At 40.0% G+C, this 15,196-nt stretch overlaps 1 protein-coding gene across 1 annotated transcript in view; it reads left to right on the forward strand.

Annotated features, from left to right (window-relative positions):
* The window catches only part of LOC121912967 (collagen alpha-1(XIV) chain-like), a 214,534-nt gene that overhangs the window by 91,408 nt on the left and 107,930 nt on the right, over window positions 1-15,196 (forward strand). The window contains exons 14-19 of the mRNA XM_042435553.1: window positions 1,323-1,462; window positions 2,486-2,612; window positions 2,740-2,879; window positions 3,488-3,620; window positions 3,792-3,836; window positions 5,647-5,801. Coding sequence (XP_042291487.1) covers window positions 1,323-1,462; window positions 2,486-2,612; window positions 2,740-2,879; window positions 3,488-3,620; window positions 3,792-3,836; window positions 5,647-5,801 — 740 coding nt within the window. The remainder of the gene's footprint in view (window positions 1-1,322; window positions 1,463-2,485; window positions 2,613-2,739; window positions 2,880-3,487; window positions 3,621-3,791; window positions 3,837-5,646; window positions 5,802-15,196) is intronic.

Genomic DNA, 15,196 nt, shown 5'->3' on the forward strand with positions numbered 1-15,196 from the left:
AAATATCACCGTGAGATGCATGAAGAGCTTTCACTGCATTGATTCAAACTTTTATTGAAGTATTTAAATGTTGGAGAAATAGAAGCTTTCTCCGAGTAAAACTTCTAAAAATCTTGTGATTGACCATTAAAAGAAGCTTTTTTACATTTATCTGACATCTGTGTGAATGTGATTTTTTTTTTTTATACGGACACATAAATGTGGAAACTTTAGAGACTTACCTATCTCTCTAAACTTTTTAATTTCCCATCCTGCTCGTTTCTGCGCCGACCTTTCCACGACCCCTAAAGTAGTCGAAGGCAGACTCTGCTTCCCTTCATCTCTCTCTCTCTCTGTCTTTATTCTGACCCTCCGTATAATTGAGGTGAAGCGATGGCGGGATTTTTTTTTTTTTTGTAAAAAAAAGAAAACATATCAGCGATTCAAAGCAGAATAGTCTCAGAGCCACTGGGAGCGAATCAGATTCTCTGTTTGAATTAAAACCAGAACGAGGGTGAAGAACTCCGCGGCACCTCTGGGGGGCGAGAGACATAGAGGAAGAATGAGAGAGAGAGAGAGCCGGCGCGAGGGTGTGTGATGTAATAAGGTTTTGTCCACTTTATAATTAAAACAGTGGAGTCTATTTCATGAGTTTGTGAAATCACTTGCAAAATCAAAACCCCGCTGACCTTTGACCCCTGATAAGCGCAGCTCTGTTGCAGCCGGTGTTTCTGATCTTATCGAGGCTCGACTGTGTGACGTTATTGTTTCTGCTGCTCATATCGTCAAACGAACAAAGGTTATAGTGTGTAATTTAATTCAGTTCATTAGAGAGCGAGACGCTAATGAAGCTAAATGATCATCGCTGAGGCTGAACACACTGTTTAGGTTTTATTATTATCATCTTTTCTCTTTTTAACTTTCTGTTTATTAGCCTGCAAACTTCTGCAAGCAGTGAAGGAACATCTTTTTATTTTCCTTTTATTATATTATTATTATTATTATTATTATTATTATTATTACTCTATTAGTGTGAAATGACAGAACAGCAGATGAACAGACATCCAACGATATGAAACATACAGTAGAATATAACAGAAGTGTAACTTAGCTGAAGTTAAAGGGATTTGCATAATCGTTAAGAAAAAGTCTAAATGAGGAGAGGATAACTAATTAATTAATTAATTAATGGATGAAAATTGGTGCAAAAGCTTTGTCTGTGTTTCTCTGTGGTACGAACCGAACACAGAGCAGCTGGTAAAGGGATTTCCAGGTAGACTGATATAAATACAGTTGTTCTCTGTGTGCTAATCTTTACTTCCTGCCTCATCTCTCCATCTCAGTACCGCTGACCCCGGCGAGGAACCTGCGTTTCTCAGATGTGGACCACAGCTCCGCCCGGCTCACCTGGGACTCCCCCTCCAGGAAGGTCATCGGCTACCGCGTGATGTACGTCAAGACCAACGGAGTCCAGACCAACGAGGTGAGAGGACGCGTCTGAAGGACGTGAACATGGAGAATCGTCGTCGTTACTTCCATCAGTGTTGATTAAGTTCAGACACAAAGTTTGATTTAATATTTTTTCATTTTATTTCTGTTTGAAGATAAATCTGAAGGGTCACCAGAGGAATAAAGTTTAGAGATCATTATTTCTGTAATAATTATATTTGTTCAGTTTGTCTAACTTTTTTCCTTGTGAAATATTAGATGATATCACGTCTTCAGACATAAAAAAATCCTTAAATAACACAACACACTGTGGAGTGATAAGCTGTGATGAAGGGACACTAAACTTTTATATATTATGTACATTATTTACCTTTTTGATATGTTCTGCTTTGGTATAGAGAGAGAAGGCTGCACTCTTTAAAAAGCAGACAGTGTTTTATTTTCCCAGCTGTCAGCTGATGTCTGTACACACAGCAGCGATGACGTGTCACCAGCGGTGGTCATGAACCCGTAGTGAACCTCGGTCTCACTAACAGATCTGTCTGTCTACAGCTGACATTTACTCAGTGACAAACCGTTCTGTTCACTCTGGTCTGAATCAGACCAGTGGATGAACTGGTAAACTGGTTGTGCTTTTTTCTACTTGGTTCTGTTTCTTTTCACACAGAAAAGAATTCAAGAAGGCGACGTACTGTTTGTATGATCGCAGCTAACTGCCAGAATCTGTTGATGCAAGCAGACTCGGCTACAGGAACAGTTTAGCTCAAACTTACAAAGTTCACCTTGAAGTCAGATGAAGGTCGGATCACGTTCCCACTAATGAATCGCACCGAGACCACTTCCTCTGAAGGATCTCTGTTGTTTTGGTCTACATCTGAGTTCAGAGACAATTCAGGCTTGAAAACACCTTGAACGTCTAGATTTGTCAACACAACACACACACTGGCACCGCACACTTTCCCAGTGATGTGTGTTTTCATTCGTTTTCATTCATTCACCGTTCAACCAAACGTCATCATCATCAGGACAAACTGTCTAAGTTGTTTTGTGTCTACAGGTGGACGTGGGCAGCGTGACGACCTGGATGCTCAAGAACCTGACGTCATTAACGGAGTACACAGTCGGTGTGTTTGCTGTTTACAACGAGGGACAAGCGGAGCCTGTGACTAAAAGCTTCACCACAAGTAGGAACTAACATCAGTATTATTAGTCTGCATTCATTCTAATAACATGCAGAACAAAACATGAACGGCTGTCGTTACCATAACTACAACTGTCTGTCTGTGTGTGTGTGTGTGTGTGTGTGTGTAGAGACCGTCCCAGACCCGTTGGATCTGAGGAGCAGTGACATCACCACAGACAGCTTCCGGGTGTCATGGCAACACCCGGCCTCTGACGTGTTGCTGTACCGACTCACCTGGATGCCAGCCGACGGAACAGACAGAGAGGAGGTAAACTGACGTACCTCTGATGTAGTAGAATAAATAGTACAACATTAAACTACTGAACAAACCTGAAGGGAATAAAAGCTGCTGCAACATTATTTATTATTCTGACTTTATACTAAACTAACAGTCACATCATGCATCGTCTTTTTGTCTCTTTTATAGATTGTTGATTAAAACTCAGCCGCGTTTTTATCTCAAATCTGATAAACTTGCATCAGATGATTCAATTAAGATACAGAACGAAGAAGCAGAGGTGAACTTAAAAAAAAAAAAAAGAAAGATGAAAGTCGTCTCTGTATCTTCTCGTTATCCCGTCAGCTCAGAGATCATCTCAGAGATGATGATAATCCCCAAAAAAACAAGACGTGTTATCAGTCTCTTCACCCATTGGCTGATGGTTTATCTGCTGGTTCTTTTTCTGTCTTTATTTTGATCTTTCTGTCTCCTGCTGTGTTGTAACATTAAAAACACACTGTAGGCTTGTTTAACTGCAAATAAATTACAATAAATCTAAAATCAGATGTTTTGATGTAGAAGATTAAACTCAAGCTGATAAAGTTTTTTTAACTAAAATAAGAATGATTCATCTCTTTATTCTCCTGCTGTTTCAGGCTCTGGTGAGCGGAAACATAAACACCTACTTGATAAAAGGACTCAGCCCCGCCAGCGAGTACGAAGTCGTCCTGGCCGCCATCTACAAGAACGAGGCGGAGAGCGACGAGGTCATCCTGGTGGAGACCACCGGTAAATCACATCAATCGTCTTTACATCGTTTCTGAAGATTAAGAGATGAAACGTCGATGAAACTTTCACAACAACAACATCAAAGGATCCTTTAAGTTCTTTATGAAGCTTCTGTGAATGGTTTTTTTTTATCAAGCAGATTAATTTAATTACATTTTGTTTCATTTTCAGTTGATAGAGCAACCACCGTCGCTACGACAACCACCACCACAGCAGGTAAATATTTGTCTCCGGTCGTTGTATCGAGCTGCGTTCGTTTCCTCTCCACCTTCCTCTACCTCTCATGTTCCAACTCGCCCATCATCCTTCATCCATTATTTCATCCTAATACCCCCCCCCCCATCGTCCTCCTCCTCCTCCTCCTCCTCCTCCTTTCATTTATAACCTGAGTGGAAAATAATTTGTCGCTGATTAAATCCGTCCAGATTCAGATTGGACAAAAAATTGTAATTTGTGTGTGTGAATTTAGTGCAGTGAAAATCTATTCCGGTCTTTATGAACGCTGACTGTCAGACGTCATCGCAGCCACTTTACATAATTGGGAACCTTCATTAAACACATTTGACAACATGACATTTCTGCATCAGGAAATGAATGACTTCCTGTCGCCTTTTCTTGTAAACAAACAAAAGGTTTGATTCATTTCCTTCCTTATAAAAAACATGTTTGCCAGTTAACAATCTTCTTTTTTTATTGCTTTTGTCGGCACGTTGTCAATCAGCAGAATAATGTGAATCAGCGCTGCGACAATCCTCCAAATTAAACCGGCGAATACGACGTTTGACCACGTGCACTCCTGAGTCAGCAGTAATCTGCATCATTTGTCTAAAAAAATAATGATGTTTTATGATGTGACAACGCAAACTATTGGAAATAATCACTAATTTCAGCCCTTAAATGTTGTACATAAGTATTTTTGCGTCATGTTCTCAGGTCGTCCGTCCGTCTCATTCTGGTAAAATCTCAGGAGCACCTGGAGGGAAGTTTTTCATATTTGGCACAAACGTCTACTTGGACTCAAGAATGAACTGATTAGATTTTGGTGGTTAAAGGTCAAAGGCCAATCATCATCTCCTATCATGGCTACGACTGTGTGTTCTATCAGATAGGGACGCCATGCTGAGGAAATTTTCCCACCGACTAAAAAACTTGTGGCGATATTCATCAATGACGCTCATCTGTAGAGCTCTTACTTTGATCTTTAACGTTAGCTTTGTAGTTTAAATCTTCCCCTTATTTAACAGTTAGTGACGGCGAGCTTCAGGCTGCTGCCAGCGGGTCGTCCTCCGTGTACGACGACCGCCGCTTAGAACCAGAACCAGAGCAACTCGCCTGCCATCAGGAGAGCTGCTGCTGAAAACAGGCACCGAGAACCGCTAACAGCTGACGTCTCACTCTGCTACTGATACTGTCAGTTTATAATTGTAGCGTCCGTCATCCGACTGAGTATTTATAACACGCTTGATACTTTACAAATTGGAGTTTTTTAATTTGATGAACATGGGCGCTGATACGTGACAATGACATAAATGGGTTTGTTTCTATAGAAGAAAGCAAAGCTGGGCATCAGCTAACGCCGGTAACATCGAGCACCGCGGCAACCCTACTATCAGAATGACCTTTACTGGCCAAACATGTGAACACATACAAGGAAAATACACTTAATACCTTTTATTAAATCGACATGGATGTAAACTGAAAGCTGAGACAATATTTCTAGTTTTAGTCTGTTTAACAGAACAGTAGAAATGATGTCTTAAATTTAAATGTATGACTGTATAAACATGAAACTAATTCAGTGAACATCTGGTACAAGTAGATAAAGATCATATATGTGACGCTGGCGATAAAAACCAGTAAATAAAAATAGTTTTATGACTATACCAGAAAGCAAATATGTGATTACAAGTTTAACTGATGACAGATCAATGAATGAATGAATGACATCTGCATACGATCAGTCTCTTCATTCTGTGACAGTTTTGTGCTTCATTGAATTGACATTAACTCTCTCTGATCTCTCCAGCTCCTCCAGCTCCTCGTTACGGAGTGAGGAACATGAGGATCGACGATGAAACCACCTTCAGCATGCGGGTGTCGTGGCAGCAGCTCGACTCCTGGAACGTCCGACATTATCGGCTGAGCTACATCAGCGCCAGAGGAGACCGAGCGGAGGAGACGGTGAGACTTTGACTGTTTTCATGTAGAATCAGTTTAATAACAGACGACTGAGGGACGTTTGGACCGTCGTCACATGATCAGCGAGCCGGCTGAACATTTAGGTGGCGATTAGTGACATTTTTTAATTTTGTATTTCTTCCTGATGTGTTTTGCTTTGGTGTTTCTGATCTTCTCCCTCAAGAAATCAGATGTCAACAGTGTAGGTGGTGAGTTTTTCACTCCTAAATATGAAACACTTCCAGCGACAGACCAAGTATCTGTAGATATTCAACCTCTGAATATGAAACTTCTGCATTATTTTTATTTTTTTTAATTTGATTTAATGTCTTCACTACATAGCGATAGCAGAGAGATGACAGGAAATGAAGGAGACAAAGATACAATGAAGGTCTCCAGCGGGATCTGAACCAGGAAATGGCGGTTTATTCGTCGGCTTTTGATGAATTAAATCGATATTTGTCATTTAATTCGTCATTTACAGGTGCAAGTAGATGGTTTCAAGTCAGATAAACATTTAAATATTTGCATCGCTGAGATTTTAACTGTGTTTACTACATTAGTTCTGGTTGTTAGTTCTATTTTAATGTTTTTTTAAAGTCTATCTTAAGTCTGGAGAGGTTTATAACTTGCTCCTTCATGGATGATTGCAGCTGCTGGATTCAAAACGATATAAAATGTCTTTGACTGGTGACTCAGAGTCCAGGCAGAAACAAAATGTGTCAAAAAGAATCAAAACACCGATAGAGACTCTTTAAACCACTTCTGCAGCATAATCCACTTCTCTGCTGCTGGTTTATATGTGTTTACTTTCTCTGCACTTCTGCGTTGTGCCTCTTTATAGCATCGAAGCTCCACCAGAAGAAGCTTCAGTGTGTTTAGTTATTTATTGGTGACAGTTCTGAACATACAGTATGTTTAACAGTGGAGACTTGACACCTTAAAGCAGCTATAAGAGATATTTTTATAATAATAACAGTGTCTGAGCTGACAGTGTGAGATGTGTTGGTCGTGACTCGTAGTGATGAACATGCAGGGAATCATCATCTCGGCTTTATGGAGCTTTATAGTGAGTTTCAGCTCGTTGTTTATCTGTCCGGCTGCAACTTTACTGTTCTGGTTCACTCTCAGCGTCTCATAGCGTCGTTTTCAGCCACTGTACACTACCTGCTCAGCACCAAACAGACACAGTTAGCTGTAGACTAGCTGGTGAACATAGTGGAGCATTTAGCAGCTAAAGAGCCAGATATTTCCCTCAGGAGTTGGTGGAGAACAAAAACAGAGCTAAAAGAGAGTGAATGGGAGGAACAGAAACAGATAGATGTTGATTTAAATAAAGTGTCAATCATCTACAGAGGGAGGGGAGACAAAAGATGGCGGCGTTGAAGTCGATTGCTGGTGTTCAGAGTCGAGTTGAGAGGAAGAGGAGAGAGAGAGGGAGGAAGATTATGATGATGAAAACAGTGGCAGGTCTTCAAAGAGAGAGAGAGAGAGAGAGACAGAGAGAGAGACTGGCAAGTCTTCACACTAATGAGCCACAACAGAGAGAGAGACAGAGAGAGAGAGAGAGAGAGAGAGAGAGAGAGGTAAAGAGACAGAAAACAGAAACAAACAGTGATGACATGCGGCTTCTGTTTGGTGGAAACGTGCTGTGTTTGTGTCAGTGTGACTGCTTGCTGTACTCGTGTGTGGACGTGCTTGACAAGTAAACATTAAAATGCTAAATAGATGTTGATATAAATGCCAAAATTAAAGTTGAGATGTCGGCAGTCGGTTCGAGAAATAAAAAGTGTCTTTTAAATGTCAGTTATCAAAGCTGTGAATTGAAAAAAACAACACAACAGTACTATTTTTGCCTCCTTCTTTTTTTTCCCTCATTGTTTCTATATTAACATGTGTGATCATGTTAATATAGTAACTTCCCAGTTATGTATCAAGACTTAAAGTAGCAACAGTTAAAATTTGAGCTGCGAACATACAAAGATGTTTCTGTTGTGTTAACTTGAGTGATTTAATAGTTTTCTTATTCACATGCAGTTACTATACAATTATAGATAATAATATAATAGAAATAATAATAATATAATAGAAACATACTGATGAAGGTTTCGTCAAACTCAACAAAGCTTTAGAAATTTTACTGAAACTCAATACATTTTACATCTGAGTAAGAAAAACAAAGGAAATATTTTATTTCTGCTCATGATCCGAAGACAAATTTATTTTTTTATCTTCATTTGTCTTCTTGTAGTAACTTTTATATGATAATTAAGATGTGCTGGACATCCTTTATTTCTAAAGCTCCAAGAAGTATTCAGATCCTTTACGTAAAGCAGTTATATTCATTAATCTTTATAATAACAACATAGCAATGTGTCAGTGTGTAATGTGTTTGGCTCGTAGTGATGAACCTACAGAGACTCTGCAGCTCCTCTCGGCTTTATGGAGCTTTATAGTGAGTTTCAGCTCGTCGTTTATCTGTCCGGCTGCAACTTTACTGTTCTGGTTCACTCTCAGCGTCTCATAGCGCCGTTTTGGGCTCTAAAAAGCCGCTGTACACTACCTGCTCAGCACCAAACGGCAAACAGACACAGTTATCTGTAGACTAGCTGGTGAACATAGTGGAGCATTTAGCAGCTAAAGAGCCAGATATTTCCCTCAGGAGTTGGTGGAGAACAAAAACAGAGCTAATAGAGAGTGAATATTGGACTTACATTCACCAGGTGGACAGAAACACGACTCTAAATGAATGATAATGTTGCTCCGTAACTGCTGGATGTGGAAATAAGCAACTGTTTGCTAACAAGTTCAACATATAAACTTAAAAGGTGATGATGTGTCAGTGTTGTGTTCACTACCTGTTTTCACTGAAAACTAGTGGTAAAAAAGTGGTTAAAACAGTTTAAATACACTGAGGGTCTTGTTACAATGGAGTAAAAAGTGTAAAACTACACAATGACACAAAAAAAGACAGTATAATTAAAATAGCGACTAGCTGTTATACTATATGACATTATAAGATTATTAATACTGAAGTATCAGTGGGTAAGCATCTTTAAACCGTGTTGTTCCTTACAGACGTATCATATTTACTTGTGTGTGAAATCTTAATCTGAAAAGTAACAGCTGAATTGTAGTGAAGTATCAAGTAGCATAAAATGGACGCAGTCAAGTGCAGTGAGGTGTCAGCAGTATGTCAGGTTAGTAAATGTCAAACAATCTCAACAATCATATTTTAGACTCTGAACTCGTCAGGTGTGTATTTATGTGTGTGTGACTTTGTTGGTGTCGCCAACGCCGGAAGCCGCTGCGTCTCCTCGGCCGGAGTCCGGCCGCCGGACCCGCATCAGCCTTTTCATCCTGACAATAAAGAGTCGCCAGCTGCTCGCACCGGCGACTTGTTAAATGAGATCTCTTATCAAAGTGCGAACAGCTGTGGGTTCTGTTTGGCAATCTGGTCAGGTTATGAATCACCAAGTGCTGCACTCAATAGCGACCATTTAGATGTCTATCTGCCGGAGGGAAAAAAACTGGCCGGCTTCCTCTCCTGCTTTGTTCAAAGCAACTTTCACTCTGTGGTTTGTTGCTGCCAAGTGAGGGACAGTAGCCATTACAAAAAGAAAAAATAACTCATTTACATGCAATTGATTTCTGGATGGCAGTTATTATTATCCCAGCTTATCTTCACTGATAGAATCTGATCTGAAACTGCTAATAACGAAGCTGTAGGTGACGTGTTTTCTCTTAGTCGTAACTGAATCATATCAAATTTAATTAAATCACTGATTTTATGCAGCAGTTTAATGCAGTTCAGCATCATAAAAAAAGAGACAAAATAAATGTGTTGAACATATTAAAACAAAACAATCACAGTGTTTGTCTCACATCTCTTTGGCTGCGTTCACATTACATCCTGAAGAGGCCCAAATCTATTTTTTGCCTCCAAATGACTCATCAGATTTTTTCACAGAAGTTTGAACAAACCAAATCAGATATTTTCATATCAGATCTGGGCCATGCTTGCATATGTGGATCTGATTCCTATCAGATCTCTGGCCGTGTGACTGCTGTCAGAACAGTCAGATCAGACGGCATGGTGGTGTTTTTTTTTTTAATGTCTCACCTCTCTGCTGTGGTGGAAATCTGAAAATAAAACTGACAAAGACCAAGTTGTCTTTCTGTCTTTGATGTAAAACCTTGCAAGGGATCAGCATACAGTCTAACGCTAACCAAAGGTGAGCATAAACTAAATGGTTACATGTTCAAGGTTATACAATATGAGTCTAAGTGTGGTTTTTTCATTACACTGTGCGTATCGCCTGTCATCATCATTCAGTGTCGACACATCACAGCCGGTAAAAATAACCATGTTCTCAATATCATCATCTGTATTGTCTGCTGACCTCCGCAACCAATAATCCTGGATATGTTCGCTAGCACGAAGCCACGTCATCCATTTCAGTTAAATCTGCGCATGTGTGGCCAGTTCAGGACCTCAACAGTGTTCACACCGGAGCCGGATACAGATCAATTACAAACATGAATGTGAACCAACAACACAAAAACACTGTAAATGAGCATTAAGGCCTGTAATGTGAACGTAGCCTCACATATGATCCACCATGAATGAAGCACCTGATTAGGGCTGCAACTAACAATTATTGTCATTATCAATGAATCTGCTGATTATTTTCTCAATCCATTAGGTGTTTGGTCCATAAAATGTCAGAAAATGGTGAAAAATGTCAATAACTGTTTCCCAAAACCAAAGATGCAACTTAAAATGTCTTGATTGTCTCAAACAACAGTCCAACAACCCAAAGATATAACGTTTAATGTCTGTTTATTGTCATATAGAACTAAAACAACCAGAAAATATTCACATTTTCTTTAAAAAAAATAACTCAAAACGATGAATTGATTATCAAAATAGTTGGTGATCGATCAACTAACCAGTCAATCAACCAATCATGGCAGCTCTCTACCTGATAGGAGCTGGAGACTCGAACCTGATGCACCAGATGGTTCGTTACACAGAACCGTCTGAGAAGTCGTCCTCAGAAACTGTCTGGAAAATGGCAGGCGGGCGCTTTCAAAAAAAAAACACACTTGGCAGGTGATTGGATGAACCATCTGTCTGTCGCCGTCTTAGCTTGCGAGGCAGCAGCTGGATGAGCGTCACAAGCATGTAACTTGAAGCCTGACGAGATGGATTCTCGCGTGTTCTCGCGAATCCAGCTGCCTCCCGAGGTACATCATACTCTCCCTTTTTGGTGCTTTCAGAGGTTTAAATACCTTTGATGTAGTGACTGACCCCCAGTCCTGTCAAATCTGTACCAGTATGTGATGGACAGATGGACACAGCTGGGTCAAATCCTCCTGTCTTGTCTGAGAGAAGATGATTTGAAGTCCTACAGTGTGTTTGTCTAAGACGGTTGATGTTGGAAAGAGTTAATTAAGTAGTTAAGAGGCTCCACAACTTTCACTGTGGAGAGTTTTTTATTTCAGTCTTATTTCTTTTCTAACATTTTCCCTCAGAAGAAGCAATCTGGAGAGTGAGAACTGTTATTGTTGTTGCCAAGTTCACAACAACATTTCACTGTTTTTCATCCCTGAAACTTTGTGCTTCACGTCGACCAGCTGTTCCACATCGTCCCCAGAGACACTTAAAACACATTTAACTGAAAAACCTGCAGTGTTTCCAAATATAAGTTTCCATCACAGCCAAACAACTCCAACAGTCTCTCACATATACACGGAGATGCATTTTGGATGTATTGTGTGCAAGTTAATTGGTGTAAATTTAGCAGCACAGTTCTTATATTTAAATTAGTGCCGTCTAGATGATAAAATACTGACTTTGTCCAGCAGTGAGGACAGAATGAAAATGCTTTGGACATCTGAAGTTTCCTTTATACCTGCCCAGCACCAACAGACGGACAAAGTTATTGACAAGCTGGTGAAGTTAGCGGCACATCTAGCAGCTAAAAAGCTAAAGATATTCCCCTCAGGAGCTGGTGGAGACCAAAAATGGAGCTAAAAAGAGAGCGAATATTAGATTTACAGTTATCAGGTGGACATAAACACAACACCAACGCGATTATAATGTTGCTCTATGTCTGCTGGGTGTGTAACCACACAACTGTTTGTTAACAGTGTTGACTTCATGCAGTTCACCCATTTTCTCGTCTGTTCTCTTTCTGGTTTAGTCTGGGTCCATTCTTCCCAAACAATCACCAGACCAGACGGTTTTATTACTTGTTTTTTTCTGTAATCTCATTTATCAACCTAAGTAAAAACATATTTTATTGATAATATAAGTTGGAATTACACAATAAAAGGCCCATACCATGGAAGACTGTGGGTAATAGTGTAACTGACTTTGCACTCTGTGTTTTTTATGAAAAAAATATGATATAAACATGCACTAACACCCAGACAGTTTCTGTTATGATATCATATTGTTATAGATGCATAATAAAACACAAATACCAACACATTCTGACCAATCACCATGGCTATAACACGAGCAGCTGATCCAGGTTTGCTGTAGAATAAAGTCTCTTGTGTTCTTACGTTCCTGTCAGTATTTCATGCTGCACAATATTTCATAAAAATGGTCAGACATTTGCTAAAATACAGGTGCAAGGAGATGTCAATGTACACAATGCGACATATCTCCACTACAAAGACAAAATTACAGAGTCACAGCACTTCTTTGTTGATGAAACACAAGCGATATTATATCAGTCTGTATTCTGCCCCCTAGTGGTCACAATTCAAACACTGCAGCTTTAAACAAAACTATTTAAAACACAAACCTGATGTCACTGAGTTCAGAATTCTCAGCTTTCTACAAACTATAAACACAGAAGGTAATGGTTGCATCTATTTAAATGACTCTATCAGTGTTTTACCAGATGTCAGTATCTACACCGAGGCTGCGGGGCGACTCGACTCAGCCTGCAGCCTTCTGTCCACCGACAGCTGTGATACTGAAGCTCTGTTATTTCCCTGCGCTGCGCTTCATTCAGCGTCCAATAAACCAAAGCTGCCGGGCATCAGGAGCAATTCCACTGAGTGTAAACAGAGTTTTTGCTGTTATTGCTCTGCAACAAAACGTCGTACCAGGAGGTGAAAACTTTGTCAAGAGGAGGATTAAAAAGTTTTAAGCATCATGGTTTTCCTTCTGTCACTGATTCTTGTAGCTTATATATATATTCAGGCCAAAAATCCAACTCCTGTCTTCAAGTTTTTAATTGTGTTTATTTTTCCTTTCTCCTTCTTTTTCTGATGGTTATACCAACAGAACATTGATCCCCTCTTTTACATTGGAGGAGATTTTATGTTAACAAAATTTTTTTAAAAAGTAGTGAATGAAAATATGATCATTTATTTATATGGAAATGCCAGATTCTAACATGACGTGTAGGGATACGTGAACAGTATCTGTCATCACAGGTTTAACCATTGTAATGCAAACTTTTGGTTATTTATAATATCTAAAATTCAAGGATTGAAGCTCATTGAAACGAACAGTCACTGTGAGGTGATGACAGTAAGTTTCATTTAAATGTCTGATATAGAAATTTCTATTAGGTTTGAAGGAAAAGGTACAAATTCAAGAGCAGTAAATCATAGGAGCCACTCTGAGCTGTTTTGATTTGTGTTTGAAAGTGGAAGTTCATTCTTGACTTTTGGGAACGAAAAGATCTAAGCTCAAAGGTTCACTTACTAGCTTTTTCAGAGGTTTCATCCACATCTTTTGGCCTTCTTCAGTGAATGAAGCTGGTTCTCTTGTCACCACAAGTGTGGAACTTCAATCACATGATATGTAGTGGAAACGTACGGGTTCTGTCTGGTGTTACAGGCAGCTAATGTTTGTTTTTGGTGTTGTCGAGGGTCCTTTCACCGATGTAGTGTTTCCTACAGCTGTCAAGTGTGATGTCATGGTGATGTCATACAACACATCTAAGTGTGTTTCCAGGTGTTGGGGAGTCCTGCTGCATACGTGTAAACAGTAGTATAGAGTCTTTTGTGTCTCCAGAGGGAACTGTGTGAAACGGCAAGTGATGTCACCTGAGTCAGCGTTGTCGGTTGAGGCTGAAGACTACAAGTTTGAGAATGAAAAAGGTCTGGGGGGTGAGGAGTTAGAAAGAAGTGAGGTTATCAGACCTCTGTAGCTCCTCATCTCTGCTGGAGGCTAACAGCTCCAGGCTACGTTAGCCGCTACTAGCATAACGCACCACAATCTGTAGATAATGTAATGTGGAATAAATAAGACAATATCTCTGGTTCTGCTGCACTGATTTCAATCCTTTTGAGTCCAACGATGTTATTTCAATGCAATAAGTGGAGTATTCCTTTAAGGTGTTGAATGTTAAATATGCAAGGATTGAATTTGTTATACAGTAAGCACTGACCATTTATTACTGAAAGACTCTAGACTTCCAGACAGTCCAGACTTTATTTAACTGGGAGTTGACATGGTCTCATATGTACATTTGTGGTTTCTTTAAGTCTTCTTCAACACCTGGGTGTATTAAGAAGGCTTAATGTCAGGTTTTTCTTCTCTTCTTGCTCACTAGCGCAGTCACCTTAAATAAACTCCCGTCACCTATGTACTCGACTGAGTTTCCCCCATTCAGCTTTGCCTTCGAGCCTTGTGGCTCCGGCGACGTCTCGGATGGATCCAACTTAATATTCTTGGCCTGAACAGACTCTGTCAAAAACTAGATTGGGTTTCTGAATCCTATAAATACTTTATGAAACCATGTTTGCATTTATAAAAAAAAAAAAAAGGAGTGTAGCTGGAGGAAGTTTCCTCCAACAGTGTGGCTTGGTGACAGTTTAGAGACTTGCTGCCTTTTTCATCAGACTGAGCTGAAATTGATTTGTCAAGGCCCACGGTGCTTGTCTGACGTTTTTTTGGGGGGGAGGGGTGGAGGGTTTGTGGATGGAGACAGACTAGACTGTACATGGTCAGAATGCAAACTGGACGGACGGACCGATGGACCGACGGACTGACGGACAGGGAGACAAAAGGGCTGGAGAAGAGAGAGACAGAGGAATGAAAAGACTGAGGTTGTCTACATGTACGAGTCAACCTTTGAGAAGATGAAAGATTTCTTCTACCCAGAACAAAACAACCATATCAAAGTTTATCTGGGGGTAGAAACAGGTCATCAGACAGCAAAAGAAACTCCACGAAAACAACCCAACAGTGAAGCGTTTGAAAATGTCTCTGACTGATATTTGAAACTCCGTCAGGAGAAGTTTTGCTGTACAGTTTTAACTCTTCCTTTAGTATCTCCAATTGTTCCAACCATCGCGGGCAATGAGCGAATATGAAGAAGTACTTTTATTTGTCAGGTGTTTCACTCACTGAATTAGGTGAA

The sequence above is a fragment of the Thunnus maccoyii genome, chromosome 15, assembly GCF_910596095.1.
Source record: "Thunnus maccoyii chromosome 15, fThuMac1.1, whole genome shotgun sequence".
NCBI classification, from domain to species: domain Eukaryota; kingdom Metazoa; phylum Chordata; class Actinopteri; order Scombriformes; family Scombridae; genus Thunnus; species Thunnus maccoyii.